Source organism: Pteropus vampyrus, unplaced genomic scaffold (assembly GCF_000151845.1).
Source record: "Pteropus vampyrus isolate Shadow unplaced genomic scaffold, Pvam_2.0 Scaffold347, whole genome shotgun sequence".
Classification (NCBI taxonomy): domain Eukaryota; kingdom Metazoa; phylum Chordata; class Mammalia; order Chiroptera; family Pteropodidae; genus Pteropus; species Pteropus vampyrus.
Window position 1 is genome coordinate 2229823 of NW_011889128.1, and position 26484 is coordinate 2256306.

The window sequence follows — 26484 nt, forward strand, 5'->3', positions numbered from 1 at the left end:
ATTTTAATCACTAATATGTTTATCTGGGCAAAATAACCAAGGCCCTGTTGGGAATCTGGACATGTATAAAAATTGTGATATTGGTGTAAAAGAGCATTGTTTTTTATTTTAAGCTCGAGGTATTAGCATTTCATTTTAAAAATAAAATGAGAATATATTTTGAATGATTAAGAGATACATAAATGTACTCTTAAGTCATTTTTCTAAAGCATTGATTTATGTGAAATTAAACACACAGGTACATCACAGGTGTGATGTTACTCTGTCCTCTTTATACCTTAATGGCTAAAATAGTCTACTCAGAACTTACATTTTCCTGGCAGTTGATCCAGTCCCCTGTGACAACCCCCCTGGGGCTGATCATGTTGAAGACAACTTCAGAAGAGCTGGCTTGTCCCCGCGAAGACCTCAGTGTGGCTCGGAAGGAGGAGTTGCGGAAACTGCTGCTGGACCAGGTGCAGACGGTGCTTGGGCTGCTGACAGGTAGGTTAGCACTTCGGTGGTGTGCCAAGAGACAGGGGCCTGCCCGCGTCGCCCAGAGCTCAGGCCTGGTGCTCAGAATTTCCTATTAGGTGTTTTAGCTCTTACCGACCTGAGCATAAAAACAAAGAATGTGCTGCCTTATTCCCAGCACCTAGCTCAGTGTCTAGCACATTAGGTAGAAACTCAAAAAATATTTGTAACTTATTTTCCTTAAAGACTTCCATTAATTGGTCCCCACTATTACCGTGATTAATGAGATGTGGACTAGGTCATAGGAATATGATTGAACTGCTGATAACTGCATTCTAAGTAAGGTGGGTGGCAAACTTTACTTAAAATAATTTGAATTTAAGATCAGGAGAAGTTGGAGGAGAAGGAAGATGTGAAAATTTCAAGTTGTGTGTCGGGAAGTGAGGCAAGGTGTGGAATCAGTGCCCTGTGTGCTAGGTTGCAGTTGTAGGTTGCATTCTTTATCATCTTCTCTGTTTTATTAGCACCCCATGCCAATGTGTGAAGAGTAAGACTAGATAGAAGGAATGAGACAGGAAGGTAGGAGGAGTGGAGTGCCCTGAGTCATGAGGACCATGACTACTGTGCTGCCAGTGGGCCTGCTCCTTAGGAGAGGTGGTGCCTGGCTGAGAGGCCTGGAGGCACCAGGAGCCTGGGCTTGCTTGAAGGAGTGTTATAGTGAAAGGAAGTCCTTATCTACCCAGGTTTCTTTCTGCATGTCTAGGAACTTTTTCTTTTGTATGCTTCATGGAAGTGCTTGGCATGTAGTGGGCACTTAAAGTTGGTTGTAAGAATGCTTAATCAAAAGTAATCTTATTTGTCTCCTGTCCTTCCTCAAAAGTCTAGGGGGAAACCCAACTCTCAGAGCATTTATTTATTCAGAGCGCTATTGACACCCCCAACTAGGTGTTAAATGTCTAGAGTTAGGGACCATGTCTGATACTTCTAAGTTCTACTGTATGCACATTAAAATTTTTTAAACTGAGATTTAATTCACTTATAAAATACACCATTTTAAAGTGTAACAACTTAGTGGATTTTAATATAATCACAAGATTGTTCAACTATCACGCTAATTCTAGAATATTTTCAGTGCCCTCCAACCACTGGCAGCTTCTAATCTACTCTCTGTCTCTATGGATTTTCCTATTTTGACTTTCATAAAAATGGAATCATATAATATGTGACCTTTGGTATATGGCTTTTTTTACTTAGCATGATACATTCAGGGTTTGTTTTTGCTGTAATAGTAAATATTTTGACAACAAAATATTTTCAAAAGCTTTATGATCTTAGGTGCCAGGTTCTGTGAACAGACAAAAAGAGGAATAAAACACAGCCCCTGCCCTCTAGTAATGTATATGCTAGTGGAGAGGAAAGGCAACTTAAGAAAGTGTGTTGTTATGTGCAGGTAAAGTGTAACAGGCAAGAAAACTTCCTGGAGGAGGTGACAGCTGAGCTGAGTTCTGAGGGCCAGACAGGTAACGTTAGTCTGGTGTCAAGGTCAAGTTTAGATTCCGGGGAAGGAGAGCAGGTCAGAGATTGAGAAAGAGTAGAACACATGTGGAAGGACCGGCAAACAGTTTAGCATGATGTGGTCTTTTGTGTGGGGTAGGAGCGAGGCAAGGTGGAGAGAGCAGAGGCCAGATGCTGAGATTGTGTGTGATGGTGCTGGTTATGGTGAGCGAATGTAAGGAGACTGGTGACAGGTTCGTGGGGAAGATAAATTGAGTTTAAAATATCTAAGTAGTGCTGTCCAAGAAGCAGTTGAACATGTAACTGAGAGAGGGATATTTAGAGACTGATGTTTGATCAGAGATAATCAATAAATTGTTTTTCTAAATCTGATTTACATATGTTGGACTTTATTTCTCTCTTAAACTCAGTTTTTCCTTTCTTGGTGTAGGTATCTTGGAGACTGTCTGGGATAAACACAGCGTTACTGCTGCCACCCCACCACCATCCCCGACCTCAGGAGAAAGTGGTAATGGTTTGCCCACCACATGTGGCGTTCCTTTTTTAAGTGAAATCGAGAGTCTTAGTGGGACAGCAGTTGCTTATTTATGCCAAATACAGATGCTGATTCTTCCTTAATCTGTTTTTGGCCTTTTTGCCCATGTTTTCTGAGTAGCTAGCTTTCTTAGTTTCTTGTAAGTACTTGTACTTTCTAATGTAATATTTTGAACAACATAATTTGTTTCTTCCTTGCCTATCAGGAAGGTGGCACCTTTGATCTTCTGGCATCCACTTCCATCCCCTTCAGCTTATAACTGCTGACCCTCCTGGTCTGTTTTTTCCTTTTTCTCAATCTTCATGGCTGTATTTCTCATGCTGAGGTTCGTATGAGCCTGTGGGCTTGTCAGGTCTGCTTTGCAGTTCTGCAGGGGTTGCTATTGCAGGAGGAGGGTGGCAGCCCGAAGGAGGGGACCGGGGAACGTGGAGTGCATTCTTCCCCACTGGGCTCAGGGAAAGGTCATGTTGGTCCGGATAGATTAAAACTCCAGTGTGCTGTAATCAGCTTTGACTTTACCTTAGTTCAGAATAATTTGATAAAGCTAATGCATGGGCGTATTTGCAGTGCTCATTAAGTAATTTACTGGTGGCTTAGTTACTGTCCACAGATATATTAATATCTGTTTCAGAAGTTAGAGTGCAGTTCACCTAAAAATGGCTGCTTTCAAGGATGAATGGAAAGAGGAAATTGTGTCTGAACAGGAACTTTTAGTTTCTAAATGTGTTTGTTTATACTAAATGATCATACATGCTTTTCAAGTAGAGTACATCCTATGAATTGGCACATATTTCTTTTACTGTAAAGGTTGATGTGGTTAATGAGAAATATTTCCACATCTTTCTTCTTTGCCCCAAGGAAATGGGCTGTTGAAATCAGACATCTCTAAGCCCAAGCTGTTTCATGTAGCCTATTGTTAATATGTGGAAGTTGAAATTCTTGCAGTTACTAGAGAATTGAAAATATACCATAGAGTTTTGGGAACTGCTCATAGTATATTAATTATTCCAAATTCCATTTATCAAACTTGGATTAAAACTATTAGAGTCGTTTGTCATACTTCTTAGATTAAAAACTATAATGGAGGTCTAGAGTATATTGAAAGCCCACAGGAAATTGAACTTTATTTGTACTTCGTGGCAAACCTTCATTTTCAAGGTGGCTATTTGAGGTCACTTAGCAATTTCTATTCTGCAATATTTGATTAAAGAAAAAATTACAAATGATGTAGAAATTTGATTTTATGAGTCTACCCCTTGGAAGTTCTTACAGGTTGGCTGATCCTAAATGTGTCCTTTCATTTAAATACTAGTTTGCAAACATTAGTTCTTTTGAATTAAATTTGCTTTTAGATAGTTGAATCCTAGCTTAGTTTAGCATCCAGTCTAAGTTAGCAGCAGCAGTGTCCTCCAGTGAAACTTGTTTTTCTGAGATGATTTTCCACTACCAGAAGCTGTTTTTTAGTTGGCTTTGTTCAGGTTTATACTTTAGTAGATAACTCATAGATCAGTTTATACTTTAGTATAACTCAGTTTATACTTTAGTAGACTTATTTTTCTGGAGACCAGGTTGGGGAATATCAAATAACACAGATCAAAAATATATGCTTACTCTTTAATGTGTTGCCTAGGTTTTGTTTATGAGGTTAGGTAAAATAAAATATGAACTAATTTGATATTTCCACATAAACAAAACCTAAAAATATGACACATACTTCTTGAGAATTGCCTCTTAGACACAAATAAAAATTTTCAAAGTCTTGAATTTTAGTATTTGAGAAAAAGCAAAATAAATAGAGACTGTTAGGGGCGTAGGGAGTTAAGTAAGCTTTTTATGCTTCCCCTTTAAAAAAATAGAATTGCACGTTCACTTGTTACGCCTTTTTTCTCTTTGTGACATTTACAAGTGAGGTCATCAGATCTTGCTTCATTATTTGGACAGTGCTGATGATTTAATCAACATTTGTTTTGATGTTTTTGCTTAACTGCCTTGTGCATTTAAAACCAAGTTAAGCAGTTAAACTTCTAGAAAATTGTTTTTGCTTAACTGCCTTGTGCATTTAAAACCAAGTTAAGCAGTTAAACTTCTAGAAAATTGTTTAGCTTTCTTGACCATAAGCTTAGTTTTATGGAGGAAATTCATTCTGAGAAATCTTAGGGCACCAGTGGCTAACCAAATCACTCCTAAACACCCTGTCAACAGTCCCTGCCGGGCTGTCCCTGCCCGAATCCTGGGCAGCTCCCTGTCAGGCTTAGCCCCATGGGCCTTTGGTCTCCGTTCTCATACACTGTCTCACAAAGTTGTGTTCTGTCCAATCACTTTCTTGCAACAACTTCTCTAACAGTGTGGAAAAAGTCTCGAAGGGTGTATGTGGTTTATTGTTCTACAGCATTGTTCCCCAGATTGTTGTCTTATCTCCTAAACGCCCCTCACTAGACCAGAATCCTGTAAAGTAGATGATGGTTTTATGTCTTGTTTACAAACCAGGAAGCTGGGGCTCATGGTGGGTAACTTGCCAGAGATCACATCACCAATGATTGGTGGAAGAGGGCTGTCAACCCATCATCCCTAGTCTAGGTGTACTGTCTTGTCCTAAGTTTGTGTTCTTGGTCACTCTCACCACTTCTGTTGGCCTCCTCCTCCCCTTGGTTTGGAGCCCTTGCTCTGCCACTTACTCTGTATGCCTTCTCTCACATTGATGTCTTCAGCTGCGAAAAGGAGAGTAACTGTCCTTGGAGGATGAAATGAGGGAAGGTGTGGGTGTGTCCTCTGCATGCTGTGCCTGTTGCTTCCTGCTGCACGTGGGCAGCCTCAGCCCTTTTAGTCTCTTGTCTTCTTTTTGCTTAGGCAAATGGAAAAAAAAAGCGATCAAAGTGCATTAAATTTGCTTTTAGATAGTTGAATCCTAGCTTAGTTTAGCATCCAGTCTACTGAGATTCCGAATTAGCTTCGATTGTTCTGAAATAAAAATTTCTTGTCCACATGGTATGTAGTTTCAAATATAGATCTGTACACACACTAGCAATGGAAAGTTTTTCTGGTTGCAGAGAGCTTGAATTCATTGAGACTAATTTATACCTTCCTGTTTCTTCCCAAACTCTTTCCAAATTGCGTATCTTTGTGTACTTGCAAATCTTCACGTGTATTCCTTTATAAGCTACTTATAGAAAGATGGGACTTGGGAGAGCCACTCCCAACAACTGTAATCTCATTTTCTCCTAAGGGCTTCTTGAATAGAGTTTCTCCCCATTTTACTGGACTGAAGCTACGTTTAGGTCAGTGCTTCTCAATTGGGCCAGCTTGGCCCTGCAGGGACTATCTGGCAGTGTGGAGGGGATTTTTGCTACCGTAACTGGAGGAGCGAGTACTGCTGACGTCTGGTGAGTGGAGGCTCGGGATGCTGCTAAATATCCTACAATGTACAAAACAAAGAATCTCCTAGCCCAAAATGTCAGTGGTGCTGAGGTTGGGAAACTCTGAGTTAGTAAATGTTGAACTGAATGGAAAACATAAGATTTCAAGAATTAAAAAAATACAAGGCCAAGGGGATCTTTGCATGAAAGCCTAGTGTAGGTGTTCCAGCTACATCCGGGTTGCTTCCAACTTAGGAAATGCACTGGAGTCGTCCATACACCTTTGGGGGCATGGTACGTGTTGCTGTCAGGGCCAGGCCCATTCAGGGCGGATGAAGTCGCCCTCAGGTTTTATACTCAAGGTGCCCCCTTATACAGCCAGCGTGTTAAGGTCTTTCAAATTCACATTGGAAATGTCGCAGCACGAAGCAGAGTCCCTGTTCTGTGGTGATTTCTTCTACTTTGATTAAAATACAGTTTTGAAAAACTCTTCTAGGATCTAAAAAATCTTGAAACATTGAGTATAATCACTTTTATGAGAAACAATGTTAAAAGATTGTTGTTTTGAGGGAAAAATGTCACAGGTCTTCCTATTTACCTAAATAACTTTTACCTTTGCATAATTCTGTTTAGTTTTTGTCCTTTTATCTTTCTATAGTTGTGGTCATAGTGTAAACATGCTATTTTATATGAGACTTTAGATCATACATCTTTTTCTATATTTGAATATTATCTTTCTTACTAATGATTTTTCCTGGTTACGTAATCTTTCCAGGTGACCTGCCTTTCGGGGAGGAGCATGGGCTTTGGGGTTTCAGTTTTAGCTCTACCTCTTACTAGCTGTGGAACGTGGGAGAAATGCCTAATTTGTCTATGTTGTAGTTATTCTAACAACCTGGAAATGTGGATAATAATACCTACCTCAGAGCTGTGAGCATTAAATGAAAATATGTAAATAAAGTGCCTAGTGCAGCACTAAGCAAATAATAATAGCACATCAGATGTTCTGAACATCATTATTGTTTTTGATGTTTTCATTCAGCATTCCCATTCTGGAAAAATTCTGAGCTAAAGCGTGGGACTTTTTTGTGTGTATTTATTTTTTTTAAAGCCAGAATTGATTTCTATTTAAAAATGTTCAAGAGACTTTGAAAGGGCCAACGGCCCAAAGATGCCCGTTTTTAATATAAGATCATACTGAGGTGGTGTCTCTTGGTTTCTCCAGTGCTATAGCTTCAATTTGATCCTAGTTAAGTGTACACTCCAAGAATTCTAGTTGGGTAGCAGTGGTTTCTCCTGACTTTGGCATCTTCCATAAATGGCCGTCAGTTCATGAATGACAAACAAAGTAATACCAGAAATAATTACTGTCATTGCAAGAGAGAAAGTTCTGTGACTCAAGTAGACAGCCACCACAGCAATTCCAAAAATCAAAATAATCCAGTAACAAACAAATTGAAACGTTTGCAGATTCTACTTGAATATGCTTCTTGCATTATTCTTTGAAATCAAATCCTCTGGTTATCAGCTTGGGTAGCTGAGATCATGAGTCTCATCTAGTATTAAAAGCAACTCTTCTGCAACGGAAACCAGCAAATATACTTCAAGATGAAATACCAGGGGACAACGCTTTAGTATATTTTTAACAGTGGAAATTAACACTCTTATTAATAAATTACAAAATTCTGATTTTAATGGCTGAGGAGATTGAGGTTGAGAAAGGTTAACTACTTTGTTCATATTCATCCAACATTAGTATAAGGCAGCAGTTCTCATCACCCCTGGTCGTCCCCCAAACCCTTTCAGGGGTCCCATAGGTCAGATATGTGTTCATAAAAATACTAAGACATTGTCATTTTTATTCTTATTCTCTCATGAGTACACCGAATAGCAATTAACCTTTAAGAAATTACTACTCATCAAATTTTAATATTACGTTAAAGAATAGCTATAGTTATCAGAAAGGCCACTAAAATGCTTTTTTCCCTGCCCACTTGTATGTCTGCGTAAAGCTGGGTTTTCTTCACATACTTCAGTTTGACATATTACAACAGATTGAATGCAGAAGCCTTTAAGAGAATTGCCCTGTCTTCTTTTAAGTGAGATATTAAAGAGATTTCCCAAAATGTGTTTTGGGAAACACATTTTGGGAAATGTGTTTCCCAAAACAGTGCTACTCATCTTACTAATTTTTCAAGGAGCAAATTATAATTTTTTCCTTTAAAAATGTGTTATTTATGCTGACATGTAATAGATTTGTAATTATTATGAAGTAAATATTTTAAGACTCCAGTTTTAGTTTCTAATATGAGAAATATCAATAGAAATAACCTGCATGAACAAGAGCTCTTGGGTGTCCTCAGTAATTTTAAGAGTGTTTAAGACAAAACAAAACTGCTAAGGTTAAGGTATAAAATAAAATATAAAAATTTACTCAGTGTTCAGCTATACAGAGATAATCATTCTAGAGATCTCTCTGTGCAAAGACAATATATAAGACAGAACTGAGTAAAAAGACAAAATGGCATTACGTCACATATTTTTATTTTGAATAAAAACAATTAAATTTTAGTTTTACTTGAACTTAACAGAAGGTATTAAATGGAAGGAATTGTTGACCTTAAGATGCTTTTTTTCACAAAGAATATTAGTTTGTAAAAATGATACCTCTAAGGTAAGAAAAAATGATTATGAAAACCAATTTCTTGCTACATATTTTAATTTTAGGCCATGTATGTAGAGACTTCTTGTTTGTGAAAAATGAGAAAGCACACCCTTCTGTAATTCTTACGTTTGTTTAGTCTTGATTCTATATTTAATTCAATGCTCGCATTAGCCCTTTTTCATAACTTCTACGTTCCTTAGTTTTTTACTTTTATTTATTGCTTTATTTGCATAGTGTCATTGTTCAGCAACTTCCTTAAGAAGAATTTGTAGGCAATATATAATCTGAGTTTTTGCATATTTGAGAAAATGTCGCCTTCTTTTATACTCAAAGGAGAGCTTTGGGTTAAGTCATTCTTTGCCCTAGAACTTGGAGACACTGCACCACTGTTTTCTGGCTTGGAATGTTATTGTGGAGGAGTCCGAATTCAATGTTTTCTCCTCTCTATATGTGCTTTTCCTGCCCACATTTCTTCCTTAGTCCTAGAGTTTTTAGTATTGATTACTCTTTATTATTTTTAGGGGTGGCAGAGTAAGTCCTTTTATTTTGTATAGTCACAGCTTTAGGAAAACTTTCTTGTTATAGTTTTGAATGTTTTTCTTTTGTCTTTTCTAAAATTATAGTCCTCTGCATTTCATTTTACATGGTTTCCTTTAGTCCAGTGCTTCTCAAAAATTAAGCAAGCATAAGAATCAACTAGGAGCTTGTTAACAATGCATAGTCCTGGGCCCTGCCCCTCCAGATTCTACTTTAATAGATGTGTGTGGGATGGGACCTGATAATTTGTGTTTTCTGACAAGTTGCCAGTGTTGCTGATGGTGCAAGTCCACAGATCTCATCTTGTCTAACCCAGTAGTTCTTAAATTTCCAGTCTCTGGACCTTTAACCTCTCCCCTGCCTTTAAATTGAGGTATAATTGGCATATTTTAACACTGTGTTAGTTTTAGATGTACAACATAATGACATATGTATATGTTGTGAAATGACCACCACAGTAATTTTAGTTAATATATTTCATCCCATATAGTGACAGGTTTTTTTTCCTTGAGATGAGAATTTGTAAGATTTAGCAACTTTCAAATATATTAACTGTAATCACTGTGCTGTATTTGACATCCCCAGGATTTACTTACAACTAGAAGTCTGTACTTTTGACCACCTTCACCCATTTCACCTGCCCTCACCCAGGATTCCTTTACTCTTAAATAAAAATTACTGAAGTCCTCAAAGATCTTTGTGAGTTATGTTTATTGATATTGAAACTGAGAAAATTTACAAGTATTTATTAATTCATTTAAAAATAACTGATGAACTCATATATAAACATTTTAATAAAAAAGCAAACAAACATTTACTGAGAAGAGTGACATTATTTTACATCTTTGCATACATCTTAATGAAAGAGCTTTTTTGCTTTCTCTCTGTTGGATAGATATCACATGTAATGTAGCCTCTGGAAAGCTCCATTGTATACTTGTGAGAAAGGAAAATAATATTATAGTATAGTTTAAAAAAAAGTTTTGAATTCGTGAACTCCTGAAAGGGTCTTGGGGCTCCTGGACCAAACTGTGAGAACTGCTGCTTTATAGTAATGCTTAGATTTTTTTTTTTTTTAAGAAGGAGAGTTACTCAAATTGGTTTGTAAGAGATTTGACAGTGTAGATCTTAAAAGCCTTTTATATTTTCAGGTGACTTACTGAGTAACCTGTTGCAGAGTCCTAGTTCAGCCAAACTGTTGAACCAGCCAATCCCCATCCTTGATGCGGAGAGTGAGTATATCTGTTCCCTGGCCTTGGAGTGCCTGGCCCATCTCTTCAGTTGGATTCCTCTGTCTGCCAGCATCACCCCATCCCTCCTTACCACCATCTTCCACTTTGCGCGCTTTGGCTGTGACATCCGGGCCAGAAAGATGGCATCAGTTAACGGCAGCAGCCAGAACTGTGTTTTGGGTCAGGAGCGCGGCCGGCTTGGGGTCCTGGCCATGTCCTGCATCAATGAACTCATGTCCAAGAACTGTGTGCCTATGGAGTTCGAGGAGTATTTACTGCGTATGTTCCAGCAGACTTTCTACCTCCTGCAGAAAATCACCAAGGATAACAATGCCCACACGGTGAAGAGCAGGCTAGAAGAACTCGATGAGAGGTAATACAAATAGGTGTAGAGTCGGCTGTGCCCTGAGAAAGGGCCTTGACTAGTTATCACGGTGTGCTGCATGGTGTCTGTAATCCTCTTTGGTTTCAGAATGTGGGGCTCCCGATGAGCAACAGAAAGGTAGGTGTGTACCAGTAAGTCTAAACTTAGCTGGAAGGGCTAGGGTGGTTAAGGGAAATGAGGTGAGTTTGAAAAGTGATTGTGAATTGTGTAGGTTTGTTGTCTTTTTTCCCCATCCATCTCCTGTTCTCCCTTCCACCCCCCTCCTCCCCTCTTCCTCACTATTTGCCTGCAGGTCTGAGGTGCTGCAGGAACTGAGACTGCTGCTCATGTGTAGTCAAGAACAGGAGAGGAGGTCCGTGGAGGTACAGGAGTTATGATCACCCCTTCTCACTTGATGTGGCTTGTCAGTTTTTACTATTTGACTTTTCCCAAGTGAACATCGGGCAGTATATGGGAATATTGTTACTATTGTAAGGTTTACACAGATGGCACGTTTTCATCAAAAGAAAGGAGAGATGTTAATTGGAGCACAAGTTAATGTAACAGACACCTGTGTTTCTTTTTTACTGCCCTCCTGAATAGAGCCTAAAATTACCTAACTTTTCTTTCTTAAGTACTATAAAAGATGACTTTTATCACAGTACTCTGAGACATGGTCTCATTATTTATTTCCCTTGCAGATGATGTCATTTACCTGTCTTACAATTTTCATTAATATGGAGTTACTGTGGTGTAAAATCAAGAGGGAAATTTGGAAACTTACGTTAATAACATCATGTTGACTGTTCAGAAACTTCCAAGCAGATAAATTGTATTGAATTAGTAAATAAGTATAGATTGCCTGTCAGCCAAAGTTAATATTTTAATCAATTTTCCTTGGCTTGTTTTTTGTTATTAAGCTATACAGAATTAAGTTACTTCTTTTTCCTTAGAGTAAATAGAAGAATATAAGTCTAGTGCCTAAAGTTAAGACATTTTTGGTGTTTTTTTAAATTTAGTATTTTAATAAGTTTTTCTAAATTAAAAAAATTGGTACATAAGATTATTTTGGTTTGCCTCATTGTAAACAAGCTTTGTGTAAAATTTTCTTTGTACAGTTATAAAAGAACTCATCTAGTATAGTAATGTTTTATTTTTCATTATTTGGTAATAACTTTCTATGTGAATTCAAAGGCATCGGTATTCAAACACATTTTATATTTTTTCTAGCTTTGGTTAAGAAAGGCTTTATGTTCATATTAAAAAAAAATCTAACTGCTTGTACCAACCATCATTATCAGTTGATTTGACTTTTACTTGTAGCATAATGTTTGTTATGGCTTATCCTCGGGTGGTATAGAAATGTTGTCATGGGTTATCTTTGTATTGATTTTGTTACATGTAACTTTTGTGCTCTTGGTTTTTTATTTTAATCCTATGCTTCCTATTGCCCCGTGAAAGCTGAGAGGTGCCTGGAAGCAGAAAGGTGACATAATACTGTGTGCTCGCTTCCTGGCTCTTGAGTCCCTTACCACTAATTCTAAACAGCTCAGTCCATTCTCGGTTGTTGAGGAGCTACTTACCCAGGTTCTTTGCTTCTCTTCTCCTTTACTGCCTTTTTTCTAACTTTCTACTGCTCATTAGCACCTGTACCAGAAGGTGGGGAAGGGAAAGAAAATGAGGTGAAATAAAATCTGTAGTTTTAGCTACTCAACAGCCTTGTTTGTATTCTTTAAAAAATTGGGTTGGAGATTAAAATAAAAATTGAGATTGCTTGATATATTACCCATGACTTCTTTTTATTCTTTTATGGGTGGCAGGGAATTGAGTGCATCTTCTCAAAGAGCAGCAAACTGGTTGGCGATTTTGAAAATCCATGTAAAAATGTAATAAGCTAAGTGAGGAGTGAGAATTTCCTACTCATGAGCATTAGTGATTGAAGGCATCAGAGAGAAGTCTCTTTGTACTTTTCTATCTCTAAAAACAGTTGATTTCAGTGCCTTACTGTTTTTCAAGTATTTGGCAAACACATTAATGTTGTTTTTTTAAACCTACAAATAAGTTTATATATGTGTGGAGGTCAGACAGACTGGTTGGCCACCCTCGGAGCAATAGGTCCCAGGAACAGTATGTGACATTTTATTTATGGGCCAGTTTTGCTCTTTTCAGTTGTAATCTTTTTCTCCCCCTTTATTATTTTACGTATCTGTGCTTTAAAAAATAGTGTTTTGTAGTTACAAGTTTCAGAATTGATTTTAGCCATTATTTAATTTTTGGCTAAGGCCTTTTATGTCTGTATCTTTTTTTTATTGGTCTCTGAAATGTGATTTATAGAGATATGTCCATCTCATTTTCTAATCACCTTTTGGTATTTAGGGGCTTAAAATGACAGTTTCTGAAATGTGAGAGTGATGATGTGCTGTGTATTTAATAGCAAAAATCTCTTATCCTTGCGGCTGTGACCCACTCTCTTCTGTGAAATGATTTTATGAATACAAATAAATTGGGGATGCACTGTGATGTGAAAAGGAGGAGCCCTGGATTGGGAGGGAATGGTAGTTCCATTCTGCCATGAGCTGGCTGAGTGACCTCAGGCCGGTCACTTTATCTCTCTGGGCCTCATCTTTAAAATGAAGCATTAGATTAAGTTGTCCTGAGGCTTTTTCAGCTCTAACAGTCTCCCTTCCTTACGTTTGAAATCACTTTGGAGTGGATTGCGATGTGCTATGTTTAATTAGCACCAGGAGTGAGAGGGCAGGCCCGAATATATCTTACTTGGATGCCATGCCTTTTGTATAGCCTTGTTTTGTTTTTGTCTTCTTAGCACATTTATTTTAATGTTTTAGCCTCCTGGCATAGAAAACAGCCTTCCATACTTGCCACATTGAAATGACACAAATGATCTGCCCATCAACTTTTTAGTACCATTTCCTTTCACTTTAATTGGGTCATAACACTAATGAGTTGGAAAATATGAGAGCACTAGCTTATAAGATGCCTTAGTACATGGTGTCTGAGGATTAAAGTTGCTTTTTTGCTATGTTTCAGGTGGTAATGGAATGAAGGGTTGCCTGAGCTGTAGGTAATTTTTGCAGGCCTTTACCTTTATATTTTTAACTGAAAATATAAATCTGTGTAGTTCTGTACTGAAAGAAATTTGGATTGAATTTGAGATCTGTTCTAAGGAGGTGACTGGGTTTTTATTGTCACCTTTGTCTTCTTGTCTTAATTCAGCTACATTGAGAAGTTTACTGACTTTCTGCGGCTTTTTGTGAGTGTGCACCTAAGAAGAATCGAGTCCTACTCCCAGTTCCCTGTGGTGGAGTTTTTGACACTTTTGTTCAAGTACACATTTCATCAGGTAAAGCACCAGAATTGCCCCTTCCTTCCCCAAAAGTCTACTTTGTTAGTTTCAGGAGAAGAACTACTTTATTTCCTAAACATTTATATAGTGCTTATTATGTGAAGATTAACACATTTATCCTTCATAACTACCCCATGAGGTATTAGTATTATTATCATATCTGTCTTACAGATAAAGAACCCGAGGCACAAAAAGTAACTTTCTCGGGGTCATACAATTAATAAGCAGTGGAGTCAGGATTTGAACCCAAGATTTGTGCTCTTAATCACTGTTATGTTGGATAAGCAAAATATAGAAAAAGTCTGAAATTAGGGCCTTTAGTGCTATAACTGTCACCACAGGAGGTTAGTGAAGCTCTTAAGAGTTAAGTTTTGGTGGATTTATTTTTTCCCTCTATTCAACAAATGTTTTTTGAACTCATATTGTATTTCAGAAGCTAGGCATATAACCCTTAAAGTCCTTGCCTTCATCGAGTTTATATTCTAGTGATTCAGTCTTTTTTATATGTATATTTTTAACACTTTATTGAGATAAAATTTAAATACTACTGAATTCACCGATTGTAATTGTACAATTCAGTGATGTTCAATAAATTTATAGACTTGTGCAGCCATTACTACAGTCTACTTGTAGACATTTCTGTTATACCTTATTCCTTGTGTCCATTGTATGTGTTTTTAATCAGCTTTTTATTGAAGTATTACACACACAGAGAAAAGTACATAAATCATACACGTACAGCTTGATGCATTTTTCCAAAATGAACAAACCATGTAACGACCACCTAAGTCAAGAAGTAGAACATTACCAGCACCCCCGGAAATCCCCGCCTGTCCCTTCCCAATCACTTCCCCCACACTTCTCTCCGGAAGTAATCCCAATCTTGGCCTTAACATCCCAGATTAGTTTTGCCTGTTTTAGACTTCTCTAAGTGGAAACGTACAAGGCGTATTTGTCTTGTCTGGTTTTTTGTCATTTAGTATTGTTTGTGAGATTCATCTGTGTTATATGGCAGTAGTTTGTTTATTTTTATTGCTTTATAGTAAGTCATTATCTGAAAATCCATTCCACTGCTGATTTGGGCTACTTCCAGTTTTGGTGATCATGAATCATGTTGCAGTGAATATTTTTGCATACATTTTTTGGAGTACATATGTAGCTCTTTTGTTGGTATATAGTAGGGATGAAACAGCTGGGTTGTTTGAACTGCTAATGTAGCTTAATTGAGACTAGAGGAGAGGCAAGGGTCTAGGCTAGGAGGGAGGTGTGTATGTGACAGGGGATTTGGAGTAAGAATTTAATGTGAGAGCTAGCCTTTCTCAAAGAGATACTTGGCACGTAAAAGTCAGATTACCCAGTGGTAAGGCTGAACCATTCCTGGGAACCAGAGGGAAGGGTGCAGGTGGAAGAGGATGACTAAAGGTTGAAGAAGTCTCAAGATGTCTGACAGAGGAGCCAGTGAGTGCAGAATAAGAAGGAAAACACACAGAGCTCACCAGACCTAAGAAGAAATAGCAGAGGCGATGAGATGTGGAAGGATGAGGATATAGAAGAGAAGCATCAGAGGTGGTGTTTTGAGTCAGGTCCAGAGACATCTTAAAGGGGACCAGGAAAAAAGGATTTGATAGATACCTTAGGATTAAGTATAGCAGAAATGAAAGATAAGGAGCCAGTGCTGAGGTGAGAAAGAAGGAGTTTATTTGGGAAAGTGGAATGAAAATGTCTTGCTGTTTTGCTCCGTATGTAGAAAGGGATCTTTTGGTATATATGGTATAGAAGAAAGCTGAAAAATTTTGTTAAAGTGTTCATGTTTTATGCCTACTTCTTTGGACTTGAACCCAAAAATTCTGTGTTGAGTTCTGGTTATTTCTATTAGGTCTGTGTCCTTGGAAAGGTTTTTTAAAATTTCCTTCCATTTCAGTTTCCTCACCTAAGGAGATTGGCTGCAGTGGGCATCTTCATGGTCTTTGGCCAGTGTTCATCTTTTATGATTCTTTCACTAGAATCCCGTGTGTTTGTTTTCCATTGAATCGAAAGTGGTGGTTGTATACATTTCTACATGTTATATTTACATACTGGAAAAAGAAATAGATATGGTAATAAAGTGAACAACGAGGTTCTGTCAGCCGACCTCCTATGTGAGGCCCTTTCTTTCTGGGTGCAGACTCTCAGACTGTGAGAGTTGGTGTCCTGGGCAGAAGCAGATTCTGAGCATCAGGCAGAGGGGCAGGAACCTGGAACGTTCTCTGTGTGGTTTACTATAGGGTAGGCAGCCCTTTGCTGGAAAGGCAGAGTGGAGGAAAGGTGGCAGGGCATACTCTGTGATTAGGAGCTGGTGGCAGGGAAGCTTTTTAGGATAAGATTTAAGAATAAGAAGTTAAATGCTCTCCAGAGAGAGCTTTACGTTCTCATCTACTCACTAACTGTGAACTTACTTTATCATAGTTTAATTATCTGGAAAGTGAAAAGATGTGTCTTCTTGTCTAGAGGGATATTTATTAATAGGAATACTCAATATTTTTTGCCTTTGTTTCTAAAATTTATAGACATCTTAGTACTGATAAACATATTTGAGAGAATAGTAATAAAGATGGTGTTAGTGTCTTTTTACCAGTTCCTCTCCTCTATTTCTTTTCCTGCATTTTTTCTTTCACCTAAGTGTCTTGCTTCAGTCCCTCCAGCCACTAGGGCTGACCACCCGTTCGCCTCCACCATCACTTTATTTCCTTGCTGAGTCCCTGAAGTGTCTGTATAAGCACATGATTTCTGTCATTCTCTTCCTTCTTTTACTGTATCATTACCAATTCCTTCTTGGTCTTGCATTTTTCATTTTGCCTCTTCTTCTTAAAACTCTGAAATAGTATGGCATGGGGTGTAGGGGAGGGCTCTAGACCAGAGTCTTAAGATCCATATTCTAGTTCTGTTTCTGTTCCTTATCATGTCATTTTGGGCAAGTAACCTTGCTTCTGAACCTTGGTTTCTATATCCTTGGTTTCTATATATTCTATAGAAAATAGATCTGTCCACTTTCCAGGACTATTGTGAAGATCAGATAGACTGATGAAAATGACAGCTAACCACAACAAACCATGTGGGGATAAGAGTGATACTGTTATTAGTGATACTATTATTCTTAAAGAGACTTGACAGGATCTTCTGTGATTAATCAGCTCTGGAATCTGAAAAGTAAATCTGAGTACAGGTACATTTTTAAAATGGGTCTATGAGTCATGGATTCTGAAAAGTTGAATGACTCCAAAAGTATAGCCAGCCTATCATCTTTATGATCGTAACCATCTGTGCCCACAGCAGTTGTCAAAGGCCCGACCATAGGTAGTGCAGTGCATAAGGCCTCACAGTGAGGCCTGCATGTGTGGATGTGAATGGTGGTGTTTCAGGTTCCACAGAGGGTATATCTGCCCATCTTTTTTTCCCCAGCCTTGAGCCACACAGTAAATCCTCAATTCAGATGCATGAGGAAGATTTGTATATTTGTAAAGAGTATTGATATCGCTGTAAAACCTGGATTTATGTGGTGGCTTTTCGCAAAAGGACTTCCATATGATCTGATCAGTTAATGTTCTTTGGAGGGGCTGGTGGGTATCTTCAAACTAAGGAAGGACAACTGGATGACTGACTTAAGGGAAGCTCAGCAAGCCAAAGCCAGGACAAGACTACATATATTTCCTGGCTATGCAAGTTGAGTGTCTGTCTGCCAGCTACTCATCTTATTTTCACATGGCTTATTCATTGTTTCTCTAGCTTATTCTTCTACTTTTTCTTATCTTACAGACATCTTGGTTTTACGAAGTATGAAGTGGAGACGGGAAATGGTCTTTTTAAGTTTTCTGAGGATGGTCCTATCAGTGGCCCTGATTGAGCTGTAGCAGTCTAGTTCTACCCTGTGGATTGTGAGCTTAGAGTCTGCCTATTTTTTAAGTTACAGTTTTTTTGCCTTAGATTCAGCTTGAGTACAAAACTCGCATTGCCCGCTGCCACCCAGTGTTAGTTATTTTTCGGGCAAATTCCGTACATTCCCTTGTAAACTTCTGGATTTCCTTGTAGATCAGAAATGGAAGGAAAACTGAGCCAAGAAGAAGAAGGTATTATTTTTTTCCATATCCGATCCTGCCACCAATTACGTGGTTCAATGAAGCACTCAAAAGTGAAACCAAAGAGTTCTTGGAAGTAGCAAGAATTTGAGTGGATATGTAAGGGATTGGGGGACCACAAGTCGAAACTGAATGTATATAAGAAGGACTAGATGTTGGAGAATATAGTGCCTGGATTTTGTATAAACTAGAATCTCAAAGTTCTTTAGTTAGTGCTGAGGTCCAGCACAGGACCCTGCAAAGACTGTCTTCTCTCCTTACATTGTCCTTAACACCAGGTTAGAGGTTGCTGTTAGCCTGTAGGACACTCCTACTTTTACAGTTAAGATAATGCCCAAGACTTAAGAAGCTCATTTTCAAATCTGTTGCATAGTAAGACTGTAAGTGTTATTTTCATGATGTTTGAATATGCAAACTTGGCACCTTTGAAGCCACTGAAACTTATTTTTGATTTTGTGCTAATATGTAGTAGAGAGCCCATTGGTGGAGGGGTGGGAGGAGGGGTAAAGAAACCTGCTCCTTCTCCTTGACCTTGAGTAAATCGTGTCTCTGGTTCCCAATTTCTTTTTCTGTGAAACAGATTTGAATTGAACGATCCGTAAGATCGCCCTCCTCACCTGTTAAGATAGATGTTTGCTTGGCTTGTTTTGTAACTCAGTATGTCCTGCATGGTATCTCCCTAATGATGTGTTCCATGGTACCCTTGTCTCATTGAGTTCAACAGGGCTCAATCATGAAGATCAACTAAAGACACCAGTTGCGGTTACCAAGAAGTTGAAGGGAATACAGGCTTGTGGGTGTTTTTTCTAAGGAGAATTTGCATTAAGTAATTTTATTGTCTGGATTTCTTTTGCACCATAGCCTACTCATGAAGGTTACTTCTCTTGTTTGGATATCTGGACACTCTTTCTGGACTATCTGACAAGTAAAATTAAAAGTCGTCTGGGAGACAAGGAAGCAGTTCTCAACAGGTAAACCCCAGAAACATTTATTACTAGAGACAGACATTTTTGCCAGTTTTTCTTAAGGCTTGAAAGGGCAACCGTGAAGCCAAGACCTCTTCAGTGAAACTGAGTCACATAAGCCGTTTAAGTAGTAATGCCATTGAGTATTTTCTTCTTTTTTTCCCCTTAAATATCTCATTTTCTGAAAACATTTTTTTCTGATTAAAATAATACATATTGTTAATTTTTTAGGTGTGATAATGCTTTTGTGTTTTCTTTTTATTGGTACTACTTTAGAGATACAAATCGAACTATTTTATTGGATGAAGTAATAGTGATATCTGGGATTTGCTTTAAAATAATCCACTAGGCATAAAGGAGAAAGTGGGATTGGCTGTATGTTGATAATTAATGTTGAAAAGGAACTTGAGTTTCATTACATTCTTTATTCTTTTGTATGCATTTGAAAATTTTCTATATAAAGTAATAAATACTGGTCATGAAGAAGTATTTATTTTAGAGACCAGAAAAAGATAAATGTAAAGAAGATAAGTTATCCATAATCCCACAATCCGGAGGTAATTACTTTTGTACTTTTTATTGCATTTCTTAAAAGTAGAAAATAGGGAAATGTTTTTTCCCCCATGTTCTCTAGCCCATTTTTCTTGCCGGTAGGCAGAAAGTATGTTTCCTGTATACTATGGTCATTATTTCATTTCAGAAACGAAATAATGAGCTAATGTATCTAGCATGCTTGGCATATTATGAATGCTCATTAAATGTATCAGTGGTTGGTGGTGAAGATTGTAAATACCCCTTCCCCAGAAGCCCAATGGAGGTGGTGAGGAGAACCCCCGCCCGGGTAGAAGTCTAGAACCCTTTCCATTGCTGAGGTTTTATGAGGTTTAAAAAATTTTAAACAATATTTGTATTCCCAGTTTAAACATTTACACTTTTGTTCCCAAACATTATTTTTGTGATTGCAAAATAGATTCCAAGTTGCTATGGTGCCAGGTCGAATGTGGTTATGGGTAGTATATTCATATATCAGAAACCTTATTACACAACAGTAGATCTTGTTTTTGGTGAATTTGCCAACTGTAAGTATTTGACTTTTTGAATGAGATTCTTCAAAGAAAAGGTACTTCCACCAGATTGGCTTTCTTGGATGCCCAGCAGTTGCTCCTGGCACAGCCTGATTTTGCTATATTTAATGGTAGATATTCTTTCACATCTCTCAGGCTGTTGGGTTAATAAACTGGGGAAATGATGAATATGAAAATGTTTTTTAAAGCACAGTAATATGCTTAAATGTGCTTTAAGTGTGGAGAATAATAGTTCCATTGAGAAAATGTACACTAGCAGATTATTACTATTAAATATACACTTATTCATGTTTTTGTACCAACAGAGCAGGGGTATAGAGTTTAAATTCCTTTCTGCTTCCTGGTAGCAGTGTTACTTTTGGTTAGGTTATATGCTGACTGCATTTCCTGTTGTAAAATGAGCATACTAATACCTCTGTTGAAGGATGGTTATAATTTAAGGAAATTATGTATATAAAACACCTGGCACAGCATCTAGCATGTCTTAGGCACTCAGTAAATGTTCACAGTGATGACCCCAACAGTAATAATAAGTAATAGATGATGTTGCTGCCGTTTGGCTGTGGTGGTGACCATAGAGTTAAGTGACAAGGGCTTCTGGACAGCCTCAAGGCCTTTAGTCCCTCTTGCAGATGTTGACCTGTCTGCCTAGGCATCTGCCATCTGATATCATCTAATATCCCAGTTGTCAGTAGTTCTGGCTAACCACTTTAAACACTAGGAGTTTTTCTTATTGCTCATTTGATTATTGTCCTAATTTTTCTAATTTTTCATGACTTTTTTTTTTTTTTAACATGCACATATAACACTTTTATGCCTTTAAAAAAAAACCTCAAACTCCAAACCTTCAAAGCTTATGTATGATTTATGCTGTTAAAGAGTAACCACCATCTGGGGACCTGCTTATTGATGTAGTATATATAGTCACCTCTATATATTTATACAAGTGTGTTCTCAGAAGTTTTTAAATGAAAATTTTGAAAGTTTGGCAGCCATTGCTCTAGGTTATGAAAGACCTCAATATATCAGAGTGCTTGGTTTTGCAGAAGCAGCTGATAAAGAGCACTGTACTGGTAATTGGCCCATTCATTTTAACTAAGAGCTTACAAATGTTTTTCAACTGAAAAAATGTATCTGAAAGAAGTTAGGGTACTTTTGGAATCACACTTGTGGCTTGAGCCAGAATTTCAGAAACTGATCTTGCAGGAAGTAGTCAAGAATGTTTTCTCGGTGTCTTAAATGGGAAACGTAGGTGTGGTTAAGTCACAAAGGCAGCACCGAGTTCCTGTCCCTTGTGGTTTAAAGGTTTTTCATCATCACAACAAAGTGGTAGGCATTGTAGGCTACAAATTTAGAAGCACAAATGTACATGGACTTATTTTTGGTCTTAGGCACTTGGAAATTGGATGGAGCTATGCATGTTCCTTGCTCAGTGAGAATGTTCAAGAGTTTCTTGACTGGAGCTGGTGGGGACTTGAGAGAACTTGAGTCCCAGTGCTAATGGAGTAAATGTTCTGTATTATACCCAGCTGAAAAGGATTGCTGGTGGGGCTCATTGTCCAGATTTACCATTTTGAGGTGGTATGGAAAGACCTGCATTTCAGTCTCGTTTTCCTTGCTGAAACTTTGGGGATGGTTGTATCTACCTTACACGTTGTTGAGAAAATTAAATGAACCAACGTATGAAGTACCTAGGCTGACAGTAACTGCTCAGTAAATAATTATTGGTTCTCTTCTCTTTTCTCTCTCACTCCTTTCTCTCTGTGCTTGTCAATGCGAAGGGAGCCACCTGTGTAGAAACTTATTTTTACAGGAAGATGAGGAAATCGAAGCGAGTTAAGCAACCAAAAGTTATTGAGCCATGACCTGTGAACCTCTTTGTCATGAGAATATGGGCAAGTGCTGGCCACAGACCAGCCAAGGATTCCTGGTGACTAGATTGGACTGTAAACAAATGCGAGTGAGCATGAGAAAAATTGCTGCCCTTTTTTTTTCGAGTGGTTTTTCTGCTTAATAAAGAGGAAGTGCCATTATGACACATGACATTTTGATATAATTAATAATAGGTGTTAACTAGGTTTATATTAGGGCTCTAGTAGCTTTCTAATACCTGCTGAAAGAAATTTGTGCTATTGACTGGCCTTAAAGAGCAAGTGAATGAGTCTTATTCATTACAGAATTGAAAAAGCTATCCAGGATTATGCTTTAGTCCTTTGTTGTTATCTGACTTGGACTTTTGTTTATTGCCTGTGTGTTTATTTATTCCATTGTTCATTTGTTCTTTCATTCAGATACTTAACACTTACTATGTAATTGCCTTAACATGTATAATTAAAACTCTCAGACGTTGGGATGCTGTTGGAATTACATGTGTCTTGAGCCACATAGGTTATAGGTTTTTCTCTATTGTATATTTAAGCATTTAAATCTATAAATTTCCCTCTGAGAAGTACTTTAGCTTTAGCCATCAAATTTTAATATGTTCTGTTTGCTTTTTCATTGTTTAATACTTTTAAAATTTTCTTGAGATTTCTTCTTTAATTTCCAGATATTTGGAGGTTTTTCTATATATCTTGTTATTACTTTATTCTGGTTAATACAGATCTGCAAACATAGTTGGTGTGATTTCAGTTCTTTTCAGTTCGTTAAGGTTTGTCTTACTTATGTCCTAGTTCACCATGCACTTGAAGAGCGTGTGTGTTCTGCCGTTGTTGGGTGGAGCATTCTATAAATGTCGGTCAGGTCAGCTTGGTTACTCACATTCTACCTGTTGTCCTTATCTGGCTTGTCTGTCCACTACCAAGAGAGCGAAGCGGTGAGCTCTCCAAGCATAACGGTGGCTTTGTCTAGGCCTCTTTTTACTTCTATCAGTTTTTGCTTTATTTATTTTGAGACTCTTAGTTGCACACAAATTTGGTTTTCCTTTTCAGTGTATCTACTGAGTGTTTGACTATCTCATGAATTTTTTTGGTGGTTGCCCTGGGTTTTATAATATGTATACTTGGCACTTTTTTTTTTTTTTTTTTTTACCACTTTAAGGTAGAAAACCATACCACCATATAGATCCTTTACCCTCTCTTCTTTATTGAGGTTGCCGTATGTTCTACCTCTGTGTACATTGAAAACCACATCAGTCAGTGTTCAGTTTTTGTTTTCATCTACCATTCATATTTTAAAAATTTTAACGAGAGAAATAGTCTTTTGTTTTTTCTCAGACATTTGCCAAATCTCTTGCTTTTCCTTCCTTCTTTCTTACCATTTACCTTCTCTATTAGTCAGCTTAGTCTGCCATAATAAAATACCACAGGTTGGGTGGCTTAAACAACAGAAATTTATTTTGTCATAGCTCTGGAGTCTAGAAGTCACAGATCAGGGTGCTGGCAGCTGTAGTTTCTGGTGAGGACTCTCTTCCTGGCTTGCAGATGCTGCCTTCCCTCTGTGTCCCCACGTGGCCTTTCTCCTGTGCTTGCTCAGGGGGAGAGAGCGAGCAAGCACACACACGTTGTGTTGGTTCATACAAGGGCGCTAGTCCTACTGGATTAAGGCCCTACTGTTATGACCCCACTTAACCATTATTACCTTCTTATAGACCTTCAAATATAGTCACACTGGGGGTTAGGGCTTTCACATAGGAATTTGAGTGGACACAATTCAGTCCATAACACTTTCCATCTGAAGAACCTTATGGAGGATGGTTATGAGAGCTGCTTTAAAAAGTCTTCGATAATTCCAACGTAAGTGTCATCTTGAAGTTGGAATCCGTTGATTGTCTTTCCCTGATAAATGGTCAGTGTCTTCTCATTTCTTTGTATGTTGACTAATATTAGGGGTCCTTTTACATATTTGTTCTCCCAGCCGTAGGCATGGTTTCCATCTCCACAGTCACCTTATGGTCATGATAGATGCTGAATATACAGACATCACACCCACGAGTCAAGCAGCAGGAAAGAGAAGAGAGAGAATTTAGACAAAAGAAGCTTTACCAGAGGCCCCACCCAGTGACTTCTTTTAATGTCTTTGACCACACCACTACGTGCAAGTGAGGCTGGAAAATGTAGTCTTTCAGATGGCCTCAGTGCCCAGTGTTCACTAAGAAGGAAATAATGGGCATTGGGTAGGCAGCCAGAGTCTGCCACATCTATATACTCCCCCAAACTCACCAAATACTTTGGGAGATTAATTGCCTAAGTGTACGTTAACATGGTTCCTATTTGGCTTTAATTTTCTAAGTGATATATATATATATATATATATATATTTTTGCAGCCAGAGTTGCCAACTGCCAGTAAGGGTTTTAGGTCTAATTTAGACTTTGCATACAAAGTCTTTAAATTCTCTTTTAGCTCAACAAGACAACTTACAGATGACAGATTTCATCTGTACTCTAGTCTGAAGTGGATTTTCTTTCCTAGCAAAATTGCGAAAATGTTTTGGTCCGTCATAGCAAATTATAGCATGAAACTTCTGTAACTTGAGGAATTTATTTCCTGAGCAAATGGCAAATATAAGCTTCAGGCTTAATGTTTGATCTTACCTTTCTCTGAAGTCTACTGAAGTGGGATTTTGATTCTCTTGGCAATTTTCCCACAGAGGTTGCCTGTTTTATTGGTGATTTTTCTCTGCCAGCATTCCCTTCTGGGCCACGCTCAGTTGTCAATCTAGTCTCGGTTGATAAGTCATTTACAAAGACTGAGGCACTCGTTGGGGGGAGGTGTGGGCAGCGTTTCTCTACTGAAGAAATGACCTCTTGTGCCTACCACACTCTGAAAAGTGATAGTTCAGGAGGATTTTTTAGTAGTCTTTAGACTGCCTCTCTACAGAGTCTCATCATATGAATTGTACTTAGACTTGATAGACTGTATTAGATCTTGGCATTGGATACCTTTTAGCTTTGGTCATCTTGTTGTCCTTGTACTCACCTGTATAGATTAGGTGGTTTATTAGAATCCTGTCAGGAAAACAAAGCACACTTAATTATTTTAAGAATTCAATGTAGGAAAATGATTAAATTGGTTTTAGAGGACTGGTAAAGCAAAAGGGGAACATTGAGATAACACAGATGATTAGCTACAGGAAGCAGCTCCACCCCTAGGATTAGGGGTACAAAGGAAAGAGTTTGGGGTTATGGGAATTTGGAATATCGGAGGGATGAGCCCCAGGCAGCTAGACCTCGGATCTCTGAGGAGAGGGCACTGCCCAGCTGCCCCGGGACCTCCAGGAGGGGCCCCAGGAGCTGGGGCTCAGTCCTTTGAGGAGAGGGTGTAACTGGTACCTCCGAGGGTGCGTGATGAGGCTGGTTCTGGGAGTGTGGAAGCTGGAAACTGGAACCAATTATTACTACCTGGTGACCATTTTTGGGGTGATACTGCTGGGACAGCAAGCCCACAGGAAGAACAGCATTCCTTTGCTCCTCCTGCCTTCCTGTCTTCCTCCTGCACCCCTGTTGTCAGAGCCTAACGTGCAGAGGAGAAATGTGCTTTGCATAGTGTCAGCCTCAGCATTACACAGGGTGGAGAGCAGATTGGCACTGAGAGCCAAATAACCAGCATGGACGGTTTGCTTTATGAGTGGGAGCAATCCCTGTACTTAGAAACATTTCAGGACAGCAAGCATTCAGGCAACATGAGTTATTCTTGAAAATTAGTGGTTTGTTGGTTCTTGTGGTAACAACTGTTGTATACAGTTTGGTGTCTTCTGAGTTAAATTCTTTTCACATGTGAGCAATATCCAAGCCTCAGGCTCCAAATGTTTCTGTGAGAAATTATTCTCAGACGTAGATCCAAGAGTCAGGGTTTCCCCAGGCCTTTTCCATTTATCTGTTTAGGTTTTACATGTTCTTAAAAATGATTAAAAATTAGGTTTTAGGGAGTGGGTGGAGCAGGCTTTGAGCCCATTGGTGGTTGTGTGTAGAGAGAAGACTATGGGTTGTTGAGTTAGGGAGCCCTGGGTTCAAATCAGCTAGCTTTGTAACCTTGGACAATTTATTTAACTTCTGTCAACTGTAGTTTTCTTATCAGAAAAACGCCATTAATATCAGCTACCTCTCACAGTTGTTAAAAGGGTTGAATCATTGAATTAATTGACATATATATATGTATGTATGTATATGTGTATATATATACATACATATATATATTACCTCTAATCTCCAGGGCAACCACTGAGAAAATAACTAGAAAATAAGTCTAATATAAAAGAAATGGCGAGGGAATTAAAATGGTATACTGGAAAATACCTATTTAACACAAAAGAAGGCGGTGATGGAGGAGTTGAGGAACAAAAGATATGACAGAGAAAATAAGTA

At 38.3% G+C, this 26484-nt stretch overlaps 1 protein-coding gene across 2 annotated transcripts in view; it reads left to right on the plus strand.

Annotated features, from left to right (window-relative positions):
* XPO6 (exportin 6) overlaps positions 1-26484 on the plus strand; it is a 97964-nt gene that overhangs the window by 40175 nt on the left and 31305 nt on the right. For both annotated transcript variants that reach the window (XM_011378805.2, XM_023522500.1), the window contains 5 exons: positions 324-483; positions 2399-2476; positions 10210-10663; positions 13889-14015; positions 18992-19101. In XM_011378805.2, coding sequence (XP_011377107.1) covers positions 324-483; positions 2399-2476; positions 10210-10663; positions 13889-14015; positions 18992-19101 — 929 coding nt within the window. The remainder of the gene's footprint in view (positions 1-323; positions 484-2398; positions 2477-10209; positions 10664-13888; positions 14016-18991; positions 19102-26484) is intronic.